At 42.9% G+C, this 21,911-nt stretch overlaps 2 protein-coding genes across 2 annotated transcripts in view; one reads left to right on the plus strand and one right to left on the minus strand.

Annotated features, from left to right (window-relative positions):
• WNT5B (Wnt family member 5B) overlaps positions 1-21,911 on the minus strand; it is a 126,053-nt gene that overhangs the window by 49,650 nt on the left and 54,492 nt on the right. The window lies entirely within an intron of this gene.
• On the plus strand, positions 15,655-19,078 carry FBXL14 (F-box and leucine rich repeat protein 14). The gene has a single exon (XM_036018477.1). The coding sequence runs from the start codon at positions 16,307-16,309 to the stop codon at positions 17,507-17,509; it is 1,203 nt and encodes a 400-aa protein (XP_035874370.1). The 5' UTR covers positions 15,655-16,306; the 3' UTR covers positions 17,510-19,078.

Genomic DNA, 21,911 nt, shown 5'->3' on the forward strand with positions numbered 1-21,911 from the left:
GTTTCCTTCCCAACACTAATGGTTCTCTGTGCATCTTCCTCATCTCTTTTATGGTAACCTGCATTTTTTCATGTAATTTGTGCCCAAAATCAACCAGTTCTGTGAGCTTCCTGGTCACCAGTGTTTTGAACTGTGCATCTGATAGATTGGCTATCTCTTGGTCGCTCAAAAGGATGAGCCCTGGGGCATTGACCCATTTTTCTGTTTGATACAGAAGCCCTGTTTCTTTTGGTCTGGTCACTCCTGTTACGGTGAGGGGCAGAGCCTTAGGTGTTTACCGGGGCTGGGTACCCCAGTCGCTAGATTGTGATGTTGTATGTGTGGGCGGGTCGGGAGGGAACAATGGCAGTAGTTCCGCTCTCCTGAGACCACAGTTCCTTCCCTGGGATCCTGGGCTGCGCGCTCCTCCCCGGTCCACAATTGTGGCCTCACTGGGTCAGCCAGCTGCCGCTTGCGTACTCAGGGTCTACCCACTGTGATCCTGCGCGCCCTGGATGGCTCACACGCTCCCGTTGGTTGCCTTATGTGCCCACTGCTCTCCACGCGCCCGCGACCCTCGCTACAGCCTGCGCCCGGCTGCTTGTCTCCACCCCTCCTACCAGTCTGGATGAATGGGTCTACTTCAGCTTCTTGGCTGTCCGACTTCCATTCAGATAAATTCTCTGTCAGTTCTGGGTGTTATTCTGCCTCTAAATTGTTGTTGTTCTAATCTTGGTTGTGCATGGAGGTACGGTGCGTCCACCTATGCCTCCATCTTGCCGGAAGTCCTCAAAGTTATCTTTTTACTTCTTCCTTGATCTCATTGTTGACCCATTCATTGTTTAGTAGCATGTTATTTAGCCTCCATATATTTGTGTCTTTTCAGTTTTCTTCATGTAATTGATATCTACTTTCATACTCTTGTGATTGCAGAGGATATTTGATATGATTGCAATATTCTTATCTTTGAGGCTTGTTTTGTGGCCTAACATATGGTCTATCCTAGAAAATGTTCCATGTACATTTGAAAATAAAGAATATTCTGCTACTTTTGGGTGAAATATTATAAAAATATCAATTAAACCCATGTGGGTAACATGTCATTTAAGGCTGCTGTTTCCTTGTTGATTTTCTGTCTGAATGACCTATCCAGTACGTCAATGGGGTGTTAAGGTCCTCTACTATGACTGCATTATTGTTGATCTCTCCCTTATGCCTATCAAAATTTGCTTTATATATTTAAGTGCTTCTACATTGGGTGCATAAAATTTACAAGAATTATATCCTCTTATTGGATTGATCCCTTCATCATTATGAAATGTCCTTTTTTTGTCTCATTATACCTTTGTTTTAAAGTCTATTTTGTTTGATATAAGTATTGCTACCACTGCTTTTTTGTTTGTTTTCATTTTCATGAAATATTTTTTTTCCATCCCTTTACTTTCAGTCAGTGTGTGTGTGTCTTTAGACCTGAAGTGGGTCTCTGGTAGGCTGTATATATATGGGTCTTGTTTCTCACCCATTCAGCCAGCTGGTGTCTTATGATTGAAGCATTTAAACCACTTATATTTAAAGTAATTTTTGATAGGCCCTGGCTGGTGTGGGTCAGTGGTTGAGTGCTGGTTTGCGAATCAAAAGGTCACCAGTTTGATTTCTAGTCTAGGGCACATGCCTGGGGGCCGGGTCCCCAGAAGGGGACATGTGAGAGGCAACCACATATTGATGTTTCTCTCCTTGTCTTCTCTCTCCCTTCCCCTCTCTAAAAAATAAAGTAATTATTAATAGGTATGTAGCTGCCATTTTAGTATTCATATTTTTAATCTTTTTCTCCATTCTTTTTCTTAAAGATTTTTGTTTAACATTTCTTATAATACTGGTTTGGTGGTAATGACCTCATAGATTTTTCTTGTCTTGGAAGCTCTTTATCTGTCCTTTGATTTTAAATGATAGCCTAGCTGCATAGAGCAATAGAGTGATCTTGATTATAGATCCCTAATTTTCATCACTTTGAATATTGGTGCCAATTCCTTCTCGCCTACAAAGTTTCTGTTGAGAAATCAGCTGACAGTCTTATGGAAGCTTCCTTCTAGGTAACTAACTGATTTTCTTTTGCTGCTTTAACATTCTCTCTTTTTTAAAGGACACATGGACAAAAACTAGGGGTGGGGGGTAATGGGAGGGAAGTAGGGAGGGTTGGGTGGGTGGGCTGGAATGGGAGTAAATGGGAGAAAACTGTACTTGAACAATGATTAAAATAAAAAAAAACATTCTCTCTTTAAGTTTATGCATTTTAGTTAAGGGTGTCTCGGTGTGGGCCTCTTTGTGTTCATCTGAATTCTCTGTGCTCTCTGGACTTTTATGTCTATTTCCTCTGTAGGTGAGGAAAATTTTCAGTCATTATATCTCAAATAGGTCTTTGATTCCTTTTTCTCTCACCTCTATCATGTGAATGTTGGTACTCTTGATGTCCCAGAGGTCCCTTAAACTATTCTAATTTTACATTCTTTTTTCTTTTTGCTGTTCTAGTTAGGTATTTTCAGCTACCTTGTGTACTAAATCGCTGATTTTATCTTTTGCTTCATATAATCTGCTGTTGACCCCATCTAATGTATTCTTCATTTCAGTTATGTTTTTCATTCTTGACTTTTTTTATTGTTTCTCTTTCTTTGTGGAGGTTCTCACTGACTTCCTCTATTCTTCCACTCAAGTTCATTGAGCATTCTTATAACCAGTGTTTTGAGCTCAGTATCTGATAGCCTTCATTTTGTTTATTTTTTCTAGAGTTTGGTCCTGTTCTTTCCACTGGAACATGTTTCTTTGTCTCCTCATTTTGGCAGCCTCCCCATGTTTATTTCCATGTATTAGGCATATCCACTATGTCTCCCAGTCTTGGCACAGTTGTCTTACATTGTAGGTGTTCTGTGGGGCCCAGTGGCTCAGTCTCCCTTGTCACCTAACCTGGGTCATCTAGAGGTCCTCCTTGTGTGGGTAGTGTATACTCTCCTGTTTCAGTTGAGCTTTAATTGCTCCTGACATATCAGTGGGTGGAACTGACCTGCAGGCTGAGGATTGGCTATGACTATGACAGACAAGCTGTTGTGCAGGAGTTGACCCCACAGAGCAGGGTTTGCTTTAGCAGGGCTCTGCTACCTGTCAAGTGTACCCTTTGCTTTTGTTATTTGTAGAGCTAACTGGGTGGTGTTCTGGTATGCTGTGAAGCTGGCTACTGAGTGTGTTAGTTTTGTGGCCTCTTGGGAAGGGCTCCTGTGCAGGCTAAGGTAAGCCATTTCCTGCGCCCAGCCAAGATCACCTGGTAGGAGCTAGAAAGTGATCTGTGGTGGGCAGCTGCTAGTGCAGAGCTTGGAGATGCCTGTGAGAGGATATGCTTTGAACCAAGGCCAGCTTCCAGTAATACCATGCTTGAGACTGCTTAGCAAGAGGTACAGGGCTCACTGAGGCTAGCCGCTACTTGTTTGGGGTTCATGGACATTTAAAAGAATTTAGGAAAGTCAGAGCATGGGCTAAGGCTGCCACTTGTGTGTAACAGCTGCTGAAAGAGGTTTGGACAAGTGTGCTAGTTGGGTGGGGTGGAGTCTCAGGGAATCATCAAGGGTCTCAGGGAATCACCAAGGTAGGGCAAGCAGTGTTAGCTAGGTTATGGAGATTCAAATTTGGAGGCTTACCTGTACCTGCAATTTGGGTTGGTGAGGGAGCTCAACAAAAGAACAATGGTACCTGCCAGCCCTTCCTTCTAGGAGAGAGTGCTGCTCCAGCCCTCACCCTAAAGCCAAACAATTTAGTTCTCTCCTGATATCCCTGGTACTTTTCCAGTTCCTGACCATTTACTGAAGCTTAGGTTGAATGTTTGTGAGTCTGTGCTCAGGCCCTTTAAGAGGATACCTGTGCCTACAGCAGCCCTCTGTCTTACCCAGGTGGAGCCCCTGCTGATTTTCACACACAGATATGGGACTTTTCTTCCCAGCACTGGTGCTCTGGGCTGAGGAGTCCCGTGTGGGGTTGGGGTCCCTTGCTTCTCAGGGGGACCTCCTCAGCCAAGATATCCCTCCCTATTTTTAAGCACCACATGCATGTGCAGCACCAGCCCATTTCCTCTCTACCAGTCTCCACAGGGCTTCTTCTCTATAACCTTCATTATAGAAGTTCTGTTTGGCTAGTCCTCGAGTGTTCTCAAGGGTGGTTTTTTCCCAAATTTTAGTTGTAATTTTGATGTGGTTGAAAGGCAAGGCAAGCACAGCATTTATCTACTCTGCCATCTTGATCAGAAATCCTCTCATTCACTGTTAACCATTGCTCTCATGAGCTTCTCTTGATTCATGTCATATTTTAACTGCATCCTAGCAAGTTGCAATACTAAATTTATATGTTTTCTGTTTTGTTTTGTTTTTAGAATTTTTATAAGAGATTATTTGGGCCAAACTGATGACATACACCAGGGAGCAAGATCTTAAATGTTCTGCAGAATAACAGTTTTGCAGCTTCTTTTATGCATTTGAAATTAATGCGACAGCATAAGAAAGATTGAAGAAAGCAAGACAGGAAGTGAATTAAAAGATTACCTACTCTTTTGAGGGTTAACAACCTCTTTGAGGGGTGTAACTTCTGGATTTCAAAGGTGAGTTAACCTAGATTCACATGACAAATGGACACAGCTGGATTAAAAACTTTTATTGAAGAAGTTATAGATTATAGAGTTCAAATTCCAGTTCAACCAGCTGTTTGTTCTTCAGTTCAAGTTACTTCTGTCTCTATGCCACAGTTTCATCTTTTGTAAAATGGAGATAATAGTAAAACTTCATAGGTTTGGAGATTAGCTCTTGGGAAGAATAGATAAATTCATATATGTGAAGACCTTGAAGGAATGTCTAACATTCAACAGATATTAGCTGCTTTCATTATGGTCAGGAACTGAACTAAGTGGTTACACACATTACCCCATTCAATCCTCACCAAACTCACAAGATATGGAAATCACTAGTCCCATTTTACAGACAGGAAAACTAAGGCTCCAACTCATAAAATAGTTTATCCAATGTTACAGAGTTAATAAGTGATAGAGTCAAGATTTTAACCCCAACAACAACAACAACAACAAAAAACAACAAAAAAGAGAGAAAGAAAGAGAAAAGATTTTAACCCAGAATCTGTCTGGCTACAAACTTATGTTATTTCACTATATCACTGGGGGGAAAAATTCAGTGTTCATATCAGAGGAGCTTACAATCTAAAAGACAAAAGATAGGGGGGAAAGAAAATGTACTTTCTTTAATGTTACTTTTACCAAAAAGTGAGAGACTTTAAGTATAATTTAACAAAGGTTTTAAAGCAGGGGGAAGTGCCAGCTGGTGTGATTCAGTTGGTTGGGGCACTGTCCTATGCACCAAAGGGTTGCAGGGTTGATTCCTGGTCAGGGCACATGCCTGGGTTGCAAGTTTGGTACCTGGTTGGGGCACGTGCAAGAGGCAACTGATAGATGTTTCTCTCACATTGATATTTCCCTATCTTTCTCCCGGGAGTCAATAAATATGTATAAATTAAAAAAAATAAGGCAAGAGGAAGAAAAGTGTGTATAGGAGGGTGTTCTAACCAGTGGTTCTCAGGGCTGTGGTACCAGGTCAGCAGTGTCAGCTTCACTAGCTAGGAGTGCAAATTCTCAGGCCCAAACCCAGACTTCTGACTGGGAAGCCTTCAAAGTCGTTCTGATGCAAATGCTGGTTTGAGAACTCCTGCTCTAAGCAAAGGAAAGTGTGAGGATTGGTAATGAAAAGATAGATCAAAGACAACAGGCAGATGTTTGTCTGACAGGAGTCTGGGACTATATCTTGGTGACTGAAAGGAGCATGCCCCTCTTCCTGGTGTATAGAGGAGAAGATGAGGTGCAGGGAGGCAGACTGCTGGCTCTCAGCAAGAGATCACTTTCTTAAGCTCTTGTACTTTTGCTATGTTTCCCCTCCTTTAACCTGTACATTTCTTAAAAACAGGAAATAACACTTAAAAAATGTTTAACTGTCAGAAAATATACATTTGAACAATTTGGGGGCATATCTGTGTGGGAGTTTTTCATATGGCATTTATAAAAGAAAAACCAAAAATAACATTTATTAGCTCCCTACTACGTGCCACATCCTACCTTTGGACCTTCCTGTCTTCAGGACTTTTTTTGTCCCATGAATTCTCCTAATAAGAGTTATTTTGGCCCTGGTCAGGAAGCTCAGTTGGTTAGAACATCATCCCAATACGTCAAGGTTGCAGGTTTGATCCCTGGTCAGGGCATGTAAAAGAATCAACCAATGAATGCATAAATGAGTGGAACAACAAATCAATCTCCTTCTCTCTCCCTTCCTCTCTCTCTCTAAAAATTTATAAATTAAAAAAATTTTTAAAGAATTACTTTGATTTTGTAGATGAGGAAATTGAAGCTCAAAGAATTTAAGTCACTTTGCCATAGGTCATGCAACTATAATGGGAGATCTAAGGTTCAAATGCACAATTCAGACTCCGAGCCTGGTGAAAATTCAGCTCACAATGCTGCCTTGGAAACAGAGGTGTGCTAAGGATCCCTCCTGTCATAGGCACGCAAGAGAGACATGCATGGAAGCCACCCTCGCACCTGGGCCTTCCCAGGAGCCAGGTAGAACCCTGAATGGCCCCCCTCCTCCATACCTACCTGTATGTGTAAGCTCTACTGCCAGAGAGAGGTGAATTGAGCAGATGAGAGAGACAATTTTTAAAAAGTTTTTTTTCCAAGGCAATCTTAGTTGTAAAAACAGTAGTAAAGTCCAAATCATGAACTGAAATTTTCTGACTTCAGAAACTGAATTCCAATTCTAGATAAATAAGAGTTAAGGTTTCCATATCCTTGAAAAGAAAAAAGCAAACTAAGAATTCTGTGAAAAGGAGATTTTTAAAAATTAATCTAATTGATGCCTCAATATGGAAGAACCATACCAATACAAGACAATGTATGGTTGCTATTAATGAATGCATTCTTATTTTTTTCTAAACAAGGAAGGAAAAACTTTAGCCTGTTCTTCAAGTTTTAACCCTATGTAATGACCTTCCTCCCATCAATGCCTATTCAAATTCTAGGTCTCCCTGTGGTGATCCTTTAAGTCAGAGATTTTCAACAGGTATAGCTCAAGAATTTTTAAAATATGCAATATATGACTATTTAGTCAGGGGCACTGACCTCTTTTCCCTTAGATTGTCAAATAAAAAAATGACAACAGCCAACACTGCAATAGCAGCCTGGTGTGAATGCCCTGTCTTGACCCATAAATATTATACATGATATAATAAAGGTGCATCTTTTTTTTAAGTTTTTTTTTTTCATTTTTAGAGAGAGGGGAAGGGAGGGACAAAGAGAGAAACATCAATGTGTGGTTGCTTCTTGTACGCCCCCAACTGGGGACCTGGCCCACAACCCAGGCATGTGCCCTGACTGGGAATTGAACTGGTGATCCTTTGGTTCGCAAGCTGGCACTCAGTCCACTGAGCCACACCAGCCAGGGCATAATAAAGGAGCATCTTATTGGTCACATTGTATAATAAGGTTGTGTCTGATTGGTTAATTCTTGGTACCAGAAATCCTTATATACAAGTGTAAGCACCTGATATTCTTAAAAAGTCACTTTGGAGCAAAAAGGGTAGGTAATTATTATTATCATCATCATCATCATTTTTAAATCAATCAAAATTATACCTAATTTTTGTCAGATCAGCAAAAATAATTTTTAGGTGTGCTGCACAATTTTAGTAATTTGTTATGTGTGCCACGAGATAAAAATATGTTGAAAGTCACCACTCTAAACCAAAACATTTTATTTCCATCACTCTATAGGAACTGTGACAATAACAAATAAGGTCACTATAAGCAGATGTTCTCTAGCTCATTGAGGTAAAAATCCTTAAAGGCAGAAATACAATCTTCAACATCTTTGTCTACTTCATAGCACAGAACAGTACACAAGAATTGTATTAATATTTCTCAAATGACTGAATGATTGAAAACTCACCTTTTAAAATGTTCAGTACTGTGGAAATGGCTTCATTTACAACACAACTTATTTTTTTAATATTTCAATTTTTTATCCTCATCTGAGGGTATGTTTATTGATTTGAGAGAGAGAGAAAGGTCAAGGTGGGGGAAGAGATACAGAAACATACATATGACAGAGAAACATTGATCCATTGCCTCCTGTATATGTCCTGACTGACAGCTGAACCCACAGCCTAGGTTTGTGCCCCAACTGGGAATCCAACTGCAGCCTTTCTGGTGTACGCCAGGACAACACTCTAACCAACTGAGTCACCCAGCCAGGGCTGGCTTGTTATTTTTTTTAGAGTTGTTATAGCTATCTGTTTTGTAACAAGTACCTAAGGTGCTGGTTGATATTTACAAATAATAGCTGCTATTTGAGTTTATTCTATCAAAGTATTTCTAATCCTTTGGTTGGGTACCTGCAAATATGAAAAAACACATTGAAATTAACATTTATAAGTTGTAAATTACAAATTTCCTGCTTCCAGAGTAAAAGGACAGGGTGACCATTCATATGGGGGTGATTAGACTTCTGGACAAGATGGAGGTGTAGGTAGATACGCTGCACTTTGTTGCACAACCAAAAGAACAACAATCAATTTAAAAACAAACAAAAAAAACAGAACTGCCAGGAAATCGAACTGTATGGAAGTCCAATAACCAAGGAGTTGAAGAAGAAACATTCATTCAGACTGCACCACAACACAGCGAAGTGGGTTGCCACACCCTATGACTCCACCCCTTACAATTTAGCAGGTGCACTGACACAAAGAAATATGGCCCAAGTGAAAGAACAGATCAAAACTCCAGAAAAAGAACTAAGCAATGAGGAGATAGCCAACCTATCAGATGCACAGTTCAAAACACTGGTAATCAGGATGCTCACAGATTGATTGAGTACGGACACAAAATAAAGGATGAAGTGGAGGCTATGAAAAGTGAAATAAACAAAAGTATACAGGGAACCAACAGTGAAGGGAAGGAAACCAGGACTCAAATCAATGATTTAGAACGGAAGGAAGAAATAAACATTCAACCATAGCAGAATGAAGAAACACGAGTTCTAAAAGATAAGGAGAGGCTTAGGAACCTCCAGAACAACTTTAAATGTTCCAATATCCGAATCATAGGGGTACCAGAAGGAGAAGAGGAAGAGCAAGAAATTGAAAACTTATTTGATAAAATAATGAAGGAGAACTTGCCTAATCTGGCAAAGGAAATAGACTTCTAGGAAGTCCAGGAAGTTCAGAGAGTCCCAAAGAATCTGGACCCAAGGAAGTACACACCATAATCACATTAGCCAAGATTAAGATAAGGAGAGAATCTTAAAAGCAGCAAAAGAAAAAGACAGTTACCTACAAAGGAGTTCCCATAAGACTATCAGCTGATTTCTCAAAAGCAACCCTGCAGGCAAGAAGGGGCTGGAAAGAAGTGTTTGAAGTCATGAAAGGCAAGGACCATCATCCAAGATGACTCTACCCAGCAAAGCTATCATTTAGAGTGGGGGTAGACAAACTACTGCTTCCCAGATAATGTCAAGTTAAAGGAGTTCATCATTACCAAGCCCTTATTATATGAAATGTTAAAGGGACTTACCTGAGGAAAAGAGGATCAAAACTATGAACAGTAAAATGATAACAAACTCACAACTATCAACAACTGAACCTAAAAATAAAAAACAAACTAAGCAAACTACTAGAACAGGAAAAGAATCATAGAAATGGAGATCACATGGAGGGATATCAGCAGGGAGGCAGAGAGGAAGAATGTAGGAAAAGGTACAGGGAATAAGAAGCATAATTAGTAGGTACAAAATAGACAGGGGTGGGGGGGTTAAGCATAGCATAGGAAATGAAGCAGCCAAAGAACTTATATGTACAACCTATGGGCATGAACTCAGGGGAGGAAAATGCTGGGGGGAGGGGGGAGCAGGGCAGAATACAATAAAGGGGAAAAATAAATGGGACAATTGTAATAGCATAATCAATAAAATATACTTAAAAATAAAAATAATCTGAGGGTGATTATTAATAGCACCCCTTTTCACTCTCATGGGTTTTTCCAGTTTAAACAATAAAATATACAGTCATCCCAATGAGAGTCTCCAACTACTCAGATTTCAAGCCCTTATTCTTACTGAGGTAGATAAAGTCCATGTTTACAGGATATAGCAAACTGATAATTTGGGAAGAATAAACAAATAGAGGTGTTCCTGGTAATTTGCTGATGTGAGAACAATTTTCACTTGTTTTTCCTTTTTATTTACATCTTTATTTCAAAATGTTTGTTCTATTTAAATCTTTTCATTTAAAAAATTTTATTTTTTAATTTTTCAATTACAGTATTATTTGTATTGGTTTCAGGTGTACAGCATAGTGATTAGACAATCATATACTTTGGACAGTGTTCCCCATCGATGCTTCCAGTACCCACCTGGCCCCATGCATAGTTATCGCAATATTATTGATTATATGGCCCATGTTGTGAAATTTTCTATTTTTTAACTGTGTAAAATGCATATAACAAAAAACTTACCATCTCAAACATTTTTAAGTGTGCAATTCAATAGTGTTAAATATATTCACAACAGGCCATCAAAATGTTTTCATCCTGCAAAAACGAAACCCTAGATCCAATAAACAACTCTCCACTCTGCCTCCCCCGGCCCTGGGAGGCCACCATCCCACATTCTGTGTCTGTGATATCAACCACTCTCAGCACCTCATACAAGTGACATCACACGGCACTTGTCTTTTTGTGACTGGATTATTTCACTCAACATGACTTCTCCAAGTTCATTCATGCTACAGCACGTGACAGGAGTTCCTTCCTTTTTAAAATGAATAATATATCAACACCCAGGGGTGGGCACAAGTAGGTTAAATTACCAGCTATCATTACCTAAAAGATAAATCATAAGAATACAAAATAATAACAATAATAAGATATAATTCCATAATACAGCAATTGGTAAATAATAATACAAGAATAACCTATGTTTTGTGTACTCACAACTGTAAACCTACTTTTGCTCACCCCTGTATATTCCACATTTGTTTATCCATTCATCCATCAATGGACATTTGGATTACTTCCAACTCTTGGCTATTGTGATAGTGCTTCTATGAACACAGGGCACAAATAGCTCAAGACTCTGCTTTCCTTTCTCTTGAGTGTATACCCTGAAGTGGGATTGCTAGATCATGTGGTAGTTTTAATTTTTTGAAGAATGACCACTGTTTTCCATGGTGGCTGTACCATTTTACATTTTCACTAACAGTGTACCAAGGTCCCAATTTTTACATTCTCACCAACCCTTGTTATTTGCTGTGTTATGGATAGTAGCCATCCTAATGGGTCTGAGGTGATATCGTGCTGTAGATTTGGTTTGCATTTCCTTAATGATTACTAATGTTCAGCATCTTTTCATTTGCTTGTTGGACCTTTCTAAATGTTCTTTGGAGAACTGTCTATTCAAGTCCTTTGCCCATTTTAAATTAGGTCATTTGAGGGGAGTTTTACTGCTGCTTAGTCTTCTATATGCCGACAGTGAATCAAATCTCACCCTCTCTTATCTTTAATACTTTCTAATCAAGGCATGCCCCAAGACACTGTCCTGTTTTGAAATACTAAGAATAGAGAATTTTGCTCTCAAGAATCTTGAAGTTGGAAAGGCACCATTTCATAAACCTGAGAACTCTTGGAGAAGTTTTGATATGTATGAAATCTTTCATAAAGATATTACATTATTACTATAGTTCTCATTAGTTCAGTTCGACATCTACAGAGTACCTACTATATAGCAGGCATTGCACCATGCATAAGTTAGAATTAATACACAACACCCAATATTTTAATTCCTTACCCACCAGCTGGACTCGGCCACAGTTTTTGGATATATAATTGACCCTTAAACAACATGAAGCTAGGGGCTGACTTCCACACAGTGGAAAATCCTCTTATAACTTTTGACTCCCCCAAAACTTAACTACGAGGGGGGAACCTCCCCAAAACCCGGAATAATCTTCTGGAGTGCAGGCCCCTTGTAGTACAGGCTTCCCCTGACTGGTGAGTGTTCTAGGAACACATCTGTATCAGTGTAGCAGCTGGCATTGTTGTGAGAGGCTGTGTTTGGCTTCAGTGAATTTGTTTTGAAGACTCTTTCAATGTATTTGTCCATTTCATGATGGGTGATTGACAAGCGCACTTGCCCATACCACACTGAGTGTTCAGCAGTTTTTGACAGCATGTCCCCTGTGCACCACCTTCCCTCCCAATAAAGAGTGGGTAAATAACCCACTCTCCTCCCAAGCAACTTTGTTTCCCCAGATGAAAAAAGTCTTCAAAGAGAAAACTTTTGCCGATGTGGAAAAGATGAAACAAAAACATGGCAGGAGCACTAAAAGGCATCAAAACCATTTTTGAGCAGTGGAAAAAATGTGTCAATAGGTGTATTGCATCAAATAGGGAGTACTTTGAAGGTGACTGAAGTTTAAACATGTAAGAATACATACGCAATTTTTTATAAATAAATTCCAAGTTTTGGGGGGTTCCCCTTCATATAGATCCTCTGTATTCATGGAGTTGGGGGGTGGGGATTGGTTCTAGCACCCCTAGGGATCCCCAAATCTGAGGATGTTCAAGCCCCTTATATATAATGGTGTAGAACAATGCATACAGTTGGCATTGTGTATTCCCAACTGCGGACTGAAAATATTGTTTTCCATCTGTGGTTGGTTGAATCCTTCTCAGATGCAAAACCTGGGATTCAGAAGGCCAACTGTATTTTTATTGGAAAAAAAATCAGAGTATATGTGGACACGAGCAGTTCAAGTCCGTGTTGTACAAGGTCAGCTGTATATATTTTTGAATGAGTTTAAAAAGCTACAGATCTCTTTTGATCTTTTCTGACAGATTGTCTCTCTCTGAATTAGGAAGTGTGCATCCTTAAGGAAGCCTGATCTTTGGGATGGGCCTCTCAATTTTCCCAGGCCCTACACAGGTGAAAAACACACCCTATCTAAAAATGTAGTTTCTTTAAAATTCTTGGTAAAGTTTTAGAGTCTTCCTACACAAGTCTATCATTTCTGCTTCTAAACAGAAATTCATCGCTTATTCAGAAAAAATTTCATTCTGGGTACAGATTGTTGAATCATACAAAAATCTCAACCTGTCTTTAAAATATGCACAGTTATCCACAGGATCTACATTGGTATACGCCTTTTCTAGTCCATCAGAATCTCTGGTCCATAATAACGTTTATCTACTTTTGTGTCCCAAATCTGAACCTAAACCAAACCCCCCAAGAAGCCACTACACGTAAAAATATTCTTAAGTTCTGGCCAGCAGTAGGAACAGTGCCTGCTCCCAAGGCTGAGGTGGCACGACAGCAGGACTGACTCAGAGGAAACTGAGACCCAGAAAGAAGAGTCATTTCCTCCATAAAGGTCTCCAGACAGCTTAGGGTTCATTTGATGCCACACTTATTTCCCTCCCCACCCCCCATCGCCACTAATGTTTGTTTTCTTAGATGCTTCTTGATGTTTATTTTCCTACTTATTGAATGCGAAAATAATCATATTGCTACAAATCCTTACATGTTTGAATGCCTTAAAAGGTTCTGTATTAATAAAATTCTAGAGTTCAACTCAAGAAAAAGTTTTGCTAGATCTAGGACCATGCAGCCAACTTCTTTCTAGAGAAAGTGCTACCAGGCTTATCTAAATGCCCTTTAGACTTGAGAACAGAAGCCTGTCTAGAGGTGGAAAGACCACTAAGCTGCTTCTCTTTCAATCAGGCCCATGTCTACAAATTCACTCTTCCTCCCGTACCCCTGTGTGTGACAGAGCACTTTGTTTCGTGTTCAGCAGGATTAAGGTGTTTTGGATTAAGACCTTGACATAAACACAAACACATCTACATCTACACAACAACAACAAAGTGACTTTCAAGTAGAGTTCAAGGTAAAATTTTAGGCACAAGTGACTGAGACAACAATAAGCCTAGATACACTCTAGGAAAAGAGTATTAGCCCAGGTATGCCCCAGAATTGTGAAAACAATGCCACAGCACATCTGGAATCATCTGTATGACTAATAGTACAGTCTATTATTACAGAAAAGTTATACAAATCTATGGGCCTCACACCATGTGTAATGTGGGCAACATAGCAGACTTGTAAGAATGTTTGCTTCTGCATTTCCTGGTTTAGGAAGAGAGGTAGGAAGGGTCTAAGATGTCTTATGCCTGTTGGTGATTCTCTATGTACTTGGTTTAGTACTGGTCTCTTGGTCTCTTCTTAAGCAAAAGAGAAGTGGTCAAAAGTTAACAATCTCATAGGCTGAAGATGGAACCCATTCAAAATCTTGTTCAGGTCCTCAGCGAATTATCTTCCTTTTTGAGAATTAAGTCAGGTAGTCTCATATCTTGTTGTGAGGAACCATAAATTCATAAAAATATGGAGGGTCATTTTCTCTGATTCAAAAATTCTTGGTTTGGGGGCAATTAACATGAATCTCTGAAATCCTCCCCTCTGCATGGGCATTTAAGACCCAGGAGCCACATTTAGCCCAGGGCATTGCCCTGGTTCCATAAAACAATTTCTAAACCAACAGACATTTGCTGGAGCACCTTACCCAAGTCCAACAGTCATTCTAGTTTATAAAGAAGTAAATCTGTGTTAGCACATACAAATATATTCGCTATCAGCATGATTGGCCCACACAGTTTATGTATGAGAAAGAAAAGATCATAAAATAAGGCTGCTGCCTTCGAAGTACAAAGCAGGCTGAGTAGGTGCCAGGGTATCGGTAGCACCCTGACAGCTCAGCAGCAAGTGCAGAAGTGGAGGGAAGTTTGGATGTATAAAATACTGAGGGAGACCCACAGGGGTGTCTGAAGACACCCAGAGCATGCTAGAAGGAAGTAGTAATGGCTAAATCTAGAACGAGGATTAGCGAGGGTCAGTGTTAAGCTAAGGTATGAATAAACACATCTGAATTTCTCCCTAATTTAGGGGAAAGACTATGGGAGAAAGGAATCGTAAACAACCCAATTGGGAAGAACTGAGAGTGTGATAACAGAGACGTGTTAAGGGTTATTAGGGACAGTAAAAACGAAAAAGAGAAAGTCGGGGTGATGATTATTAAGAAGTACAGCTGAGAGGAGGGTCTTGCAGGGGTAATAAAGGGAGAAGGGTGTGAAGTAAGGGTCAGCATTGTCGGGGTCAACTATGGGAAAAGACTGCAGACGTCAGCGGCAAAGAAAAGGAGACGGCACAGGGTTAGGGCGTGGCCCAGAAAAGGAATGGCTCAATTAGTGGGCCGTGGGGTGAAAAGGAGAAGGGTGGGGAAGAGCTTTGCAGGCAGCAGCTCTCAGATGGTGCCTACAGGGTTAAAACTCAGGGGCGGCGAGAAGAGGCAGAACTCGGTTTCCAGGGTAACGGCTCCGACAGTTCCGGCAGCGTAGGTTTGTACCACTGTGCAGCGCGCGAGGGGGGGGGAGCGCGAAGGGAGGAGGGCCTCGCTAAGGAGCCTCGGAGCCGAGGGTACATCCTGGACGCTACCAACCGCGCGGCCCGCCTGCTCGCCCCGGGGTCTACGCCGAGCCGCTTTCAGGCCTCCCGGCCGCCGCGTCTTCCGCACCCGGCTGGCAGCTCTCAACTGCCTACGGTCGGCGCGGGGTTAGAAACGTACGCCCGGTGGCCCGAAGTGGCCTCCTGGTCCCCCCGCCTGGACGGCGGAGTGCGGGCGGCCCGGGCTGGGAGGTTTGAAAAGCGGGCGAGAGACAAAGGCAGCAGGAAGCCTCTACGGCACCCGGAACCGGTGCGCGCAGCCCCCGGGGCCCTTCGCGGCCCGCCGGCCTGGAGCGGCGGCGGCTGTGGCAGTGGCAGTGGCAGTGGCAGGAAGCGGAGGATGCGGCAGGGGGCGTGGGAGCGGCGGCGGCGCGGGCGGAGTGGCGCGGCCCGAGGGCGGCGTGGTTAGACCCCAGGCGGCGGCGGCGGCCCGGCCGGCTCGGGAGTGAGTGAAGGGCACCTACCCCGCCCGGGATGTGAGGACCGAGCGGAGCCCGGGGCGGGGGGAGGGAAGGGAAGGGAGGTGAAGCCGGCAGGAAGGAAGGAAGGACGGACGGACCAGGAGGAGGAGCGGCGGCGGAGGCCGGAGCCGGAAGGCGGGGAGGGGCCGTCCGTTGGGCCCCAGGCGGCGGCGGCCAGAGCCAACTGCTCTCGTCGCCTCCTCCCCCCGGCTCCGCGGAGGGGGGAGGAGGAAGATGGAGACCCACATCTCATGCTTGTTCCCCGAGCTACTGGCTATGATCTTCGGCTACCTGGACGTCCGGGACAAGGGGCGCGCGGCGCAGGTGTGCACGGCCTGGCGGGACGCCGCCTACCACAAGTCGGTGTGGCGGGGGGTGGAGGCCAAGCTGCACCTGCGCCGGGCCAACCCGTCGCTGTTCCCCAGCCTGCAGGCCCGGGGCATCCGCCGGGTGCAGATCCTGAGCCTCCGTCGCAGCCTCAGCTACGTGATCCAGGGCATGGCCAACATCGAGAGTCTCAACCTGAGCGGCTGCTACAACCTCACCGACAACGGACTGGGCCACGCGTTTGTGCAAGAGATCAGCTCCCTGCGGGCTCTCAACCTCAGCCTCTGCAAGCAGATCACCGACAGCAGCCTGGGCCGCATAGCCCAGTACCTCAAGGGCCTGGAGGTGCTGGAGCTGGGGGGCTGCAGCAACATCACCAACACCGGACTCCTGCTCATCGCCTGGGGCCTGCAGCGCCTCAAGAGCCTTAATCTTCGCAGCTGCCGCCACCTCTCGGATGTGGGCATCGGGCACCTGGCCGGCATGACGCGCAGCGCGGCAGAGGGCTGCCTGGGCCTGGAGCAGCTCACGCTGCAGGACTGCCAGAAGCTCACCGATCTTTCTTTAAAGCACATCTCTCGGGGGCTGACGGGCCTGAGGCTCCTCAACCTCAGCTTCTGCGGAGGCATCTCGGACGCTGGCCTCTTGCACCTGTCGCACATGGGCAGCCTCCGCAGCCTTAACCTGCGTTCCTGCGACAACATTAGTGACACGGGCATCATGCATCTGGCTATGGGCAGCCTGCGCCTCTCGGGGCTGGATGTGTCCTTCTGTGACAAAGTAGGGGACCAGAGTCTGGCTTACATAGCGCAGGGGCTGGATGGCCTCAAGTCTCTCTCCCTCTGCTCCTGCCACATCAGCGATGATGGCATCAACCGCATGGTGCGGCAAATGCATGGGCTGCGCACGCTCAACATTGGGCAGTGTGTGCGCATCACCGACAAGGGCCTGGAGCTGATTGCTGAACACCTGAGCCAGCTCACCGGCATAGACCTGTATGGCTGTACCCGAATCACCAAGCGCGGCCTGGAGCGCATCACACAGCTGCCCTGCCTCAAGGTACTCAACTTGGGACTCTGGCAGATGACGGACAGTGAGAAGGTCAGGTGAGGGAGGCAGCACCAACTCCCCTTGCCCCGCCCTGTTCATCCTCCTGTCACCACCATCCTCCCTCCCCTCTCACTCCACATGCACACGTATCCGTAGATCACTGCAGTGGATGAGATGGGACAGTGATATGGAGCCTCAGGCTCATTTTCTCCTCCCTCCTCTAGCACCCCTGCCCACTACATGTCCATTCATTGCTTCTGGGGTTCCTCTGCTACCCCTGAGGTACTCCCATCTCTTTTCCCTGAGGATGGGGAGAGGGACTGGGCTACTTACCCATCCACTTCTCTCCACTGGGGAGTGGAGGGGCCGATTGAGCTACTGTATCCCCACTGTGTTGCATTTGAAAATGGGGGTGGGGGTGGGAAGTAACTAGTCCTTTCAGCCCTGGGGAGTTGAGGAAAATGTCTGCCTTCACTTAAGCTTTCATTTGAATACTGTGATCTGGTTTTTATTTTGAAATGTATGAAAGCAAACCCAACTACAACGGCCTTTTCACCCTTCTTCCACTTCGTAACTAATCCCAGTCTCTTCTCATCATTTCTCTTTTTACAGTACTCTGCTAACTCATGCTCATTTCATTTTTATCGTTTTTCTTTTTGTGAAGAAATTTGGAATCATGGTTCTTTTTTTCTGCTGAATATATTCTATATATATTATATATATATAAATACTATATTTATATATATATACATATGTCTGGCTACCTCGTTTTAGTTTACTTTTTTCTCTGAAGCCCTGGAATTCTACAAGAGAGATATTTTGAGACTAAAACATTTTTGTGCCTAGACTGGAAAGATGCCCATTGGGTTTGTACGTCTTTTTTATTTTGGCTTCTTCCCCAACCCTGTCCATGGAGTATGTCCTGCGTCCACATTTTGGCTGTATTTTTCTCCTTGTCCATTGGGATTTGAGGGCCCAACCATGTTCCTAAATCTTGACTTAATTTATAGCACAAATGCGTGGGAGAAATGAGTTGGAAGTGTTTTGTTTGTTTGTTTGTTTGTTTGAGATGCAGATTGTCTTGAAAATTATTATTATATATGCAAATTTGCCCTACCCACACCCTCTTCCAACTTTCCCCACAAAAAAGGTCACACAGTGAGGCTTCCTGTTGGAAGCAGAGGAGCAGAGTTGGCCTCCAGAGCCCCTGGGGCTGTAATGTGAAGGGGAGGAGACGGAAATTCATGTCTTATCTCTGTTCTGTTAATAAAATGGGAATTTGTGGGTTTTAAAAAGTTGTTTCTAAATGGAGGAGTAGATGACTTTATTTTGGTGGGGGTTGGGACTTGTGGCTTTAAAAAAATCGCTTTTCAGTAGGATGTATATTTTTGTTGGATTTTTTTGTTTATTTTTTGTTTTAGAATCCTCCACAGCAACATTCGAGACCATGGAGTTAAAGAAACCCAGAGACCTTTATCAATTAATTGTACTGTTTGTGAATTTGTATAAATAATAACAAAGATCCTCTTAAAACGTTTATATTCTTACAGTAAAAGGTTAAACTGATATTTATATAATAAAAGAGGAAATATGAAGTATGTTTTTGAAAAAAAAAACAAACAAACAAGCCAAACCTTGTTATCTGTGAATTATTTTGAATGCAGAATGTGTTTGGGTGTGTACCCAAGTCGGAGGTGCTTCCCGTGCGCCTTGCAGAGAGAGGAGATGGGCTGCCTGCACCCTGCGTGCTGTGCGTGTGCTCACAGTTTAAGATTCATTCTGTGCAAGGCTTACTACCAAATGTTTTGTTGCTAGAAATGTGGCTAGATAGGAGATTCCTGTAATTTTTGGTTTTCAACTATCAAAAAAAAAAAGGAAATTTAAAGGAATTGAACAAAATGAAGCTTTTTTTAAAAACCAGATTTGTAAGAGTCACAATTTCCCCAGGGTAGTCAATTTTTCTTTGGGTGGAAATGACATCTAGGGGTAATGTTTAAAAAACAAGTCATGAGATATGGAAGCAGGGGAGAAAGATGCCGTTTCTTTCCACTCTGAGTGGGTGTGGGGAGGATGTGAAATGGTGAAGGCTAGAGGGAACTGAAGTCATTGTTCAGAAAAGTTGAAAGAGGGCTGTCCTTGCTCCCGGCCGGCTGGCTCAGTCATGCATACTGGATCTTCCTGTGAGGGAGGGTCCTAGTGGAGAGGAGGAGGGCAGTCCAACCCCTCTTTTTAACATTCTCCTCCAGGCCTGGCTGTGTTTGAGCACTTTCTGGGGGATGGGGAGGTTGGCCAGGAGTTCTTGAACATTTGCATTTTAAGCACTTCCAACTCGGAGGGTGATGGTTCTTAGCCTGAAATTCAGGGCAGATAAATGAATACCAACAATTCTAGCAAAGCATTCCCTTTGATAGACAATAACTAAAAAATCTGGCACCCTGTGGTTAGGCTTTGGAAGAAAGAGTAAAACTGCTCAAACAGTGAAGTAATTCATATTCCTGAGTTCACACAGGTCTTTCATAGCTGCTTCCGAGATTTTTGTTTTTTTAAATGAAAAATACTGATCCTAGCAACAGGTGATAAAGAGTATTATAATACTTCCCTGGATTGGCACCTCTTTCCAAGAAGAGAGCTAGAACTGAGGTTTCTCTGAGGATAAGATTCTTTTGTACAATATCCCAAGCTTTCTGCTTGAGCATATCACAAAAGCTACATTGTTCCTTTTTGGAGAGCTATCATAATTGGGTCTAATTGAGCCTGACACTAGATCCATCTTCCTTTTCTTTAGGGAAGGTGTGGATCTCTTTCTTCCCTCTTAGGTTACAGTACTTATCGCCTAGGGGAAAATGTGTGAACCCTATTCAGAAGTAGGGACTTTGAATTAGGGTCAGCTTTCTAATTCAGCATTTGACACTACTACGCATGAAGGTTACACAAACTACGTTCTTAGACTGTTTTTTCTTCTTCCAGGAGACTGCCTGGCTGTTGAGATTCAGTTGATAAAAATTTGAGCACCTCTTAAGTCCTAGGCTCCGAGGTCAGTCTTCATTTTAATACACAAAATAATCCAACTATAACTGGAAGGCTTTTATGCTTCTCTCTGTTTGGTTTTTACTTTAAAGGTGAAATACAACCTTAACTAAAGGCTGGTAAATTAGTGTTTTGAAAGTTAAAGATCATGGGCCTAGTGTCCTCATCCTGACCTGGGCATATCTGGAGCATCTCTGGAAAAGGTAAATAAACCACTTACTTTCATCGGTCAAGGTTAACTTCTTATCTCTCAACCTTTTTGCATAGAAGGAAAGGAATAGGTGTGCTTTGCATGGTACTTGTAAATGTCACCTTTAATCCTTAAAGCAACCTGCTGAAACAGGTATCTTGTTTTCCAGATACAGCATATTGCTCCCCTTAAGTTGCCCCCACCACTAGCTGAGGGGAGTCAGAACTCAAATCAGGTCCATTTCTGAAGTTTAGCTCCCTTTTTGCTCTATGAGGCTACGTTACTCATCACACCTTAGCTTCCAGGAAGGCAACCTCCCAGGAGTGGAAGCTGTTTTAAAAAGTGTGGAGGAGGTTGTGCTGCAGGGGGCTGTACTTTAAAGGGCACGGGGGCACGTTCAACCTCCACCATACCTACAAACGTGGAAAATGCTTTTAAAGAATAGAAGTACTAAAGAGAATGAGTAGATACATAGTTTGTGGGTGGTACAAAACTTTAAAGTCACTTAAGGGCAACTTTTAGAATACCAAAAAAATCTAGTTCAGGTATTTGCTGAAACTTCAGAACTGAAAAACCAAAACAGGAAGTCTGTAAACTTTATCATCTAAAAGTAATGAACCTCAAGAGAAACTCTTTGGGCTGAAGTTAAAGACAGGGCTCCACATGCCTTTCTTTCCTCATTGGGCAGTAGCCCTTCAAGGTCTGTACTGAAAAGATTATTTACAAATGCAACTGTGGGGTTCAGATAGTTTCTCAGCCCCTGAGGACCAAGGTCAGCCTCTAGCTAAGAGAGCTGAGCTTTGCTGCGTAATTCTCCCTGCTGTGGACTCCTTCCTGCTGAATTCCTCAGCCCTGAGGAAGGGGAGGTCCCACTTGATTGATTCCACATTTGGCAGCAGCGACAAGGATGCTTGTCTAACGTACATCCTTAAATAGTTAAGGAAACTCATGCTGATCCTATTCTTTGATTTTAATCAAACAAGGGTCTGAAAAAGCAAATGTTCCTTTTAATGGAGTTTCTTTCCAAAGGTAAGAACTTTCTTTATCAAGGACATATGATATGTAAATTGAGGCCTGGCCTTTCCCCAAACCCTGCTGCTTTCTGCAGTGGTTACTAGATAGATGCTGGTCTTGGGACAGAAGTGAAAACCCTTTCAACTTCGGGCTTAGAGAATTTGAATTCATGTTTTCAAAAGGGTAATGGTAGTAGCCTCCAGGGACCACTGTGTTTCCAAAGTATAACAG

This window comes from Phyllostomus discolor, chromosome 2 (genome assembly GCF_004126475.2).
Source record: "Phyllostomus discolor isolate MPI-MPIP mPhyDis1 chromosome 2, mPhyDis1.pri.v3, whole genome shotgun sequence".
NCBI classification, from domain to species: domain Eukaryota; kingdom Metazoa; phylum Chordata; class Mammalia; order Chiroptera; family Phyllostomidae; genus Phyllostomus; species Phyllostomus discolor.

Excerpts from the sequence above, each read along its gene's own strand:
- FBXL14 (XM_036018477.1), top strand. The coding sequence starts at position 16,307 with ATGGAGACCCACATCTCATGCTTGTTCCCCGAGCTACTGGCTATGATC.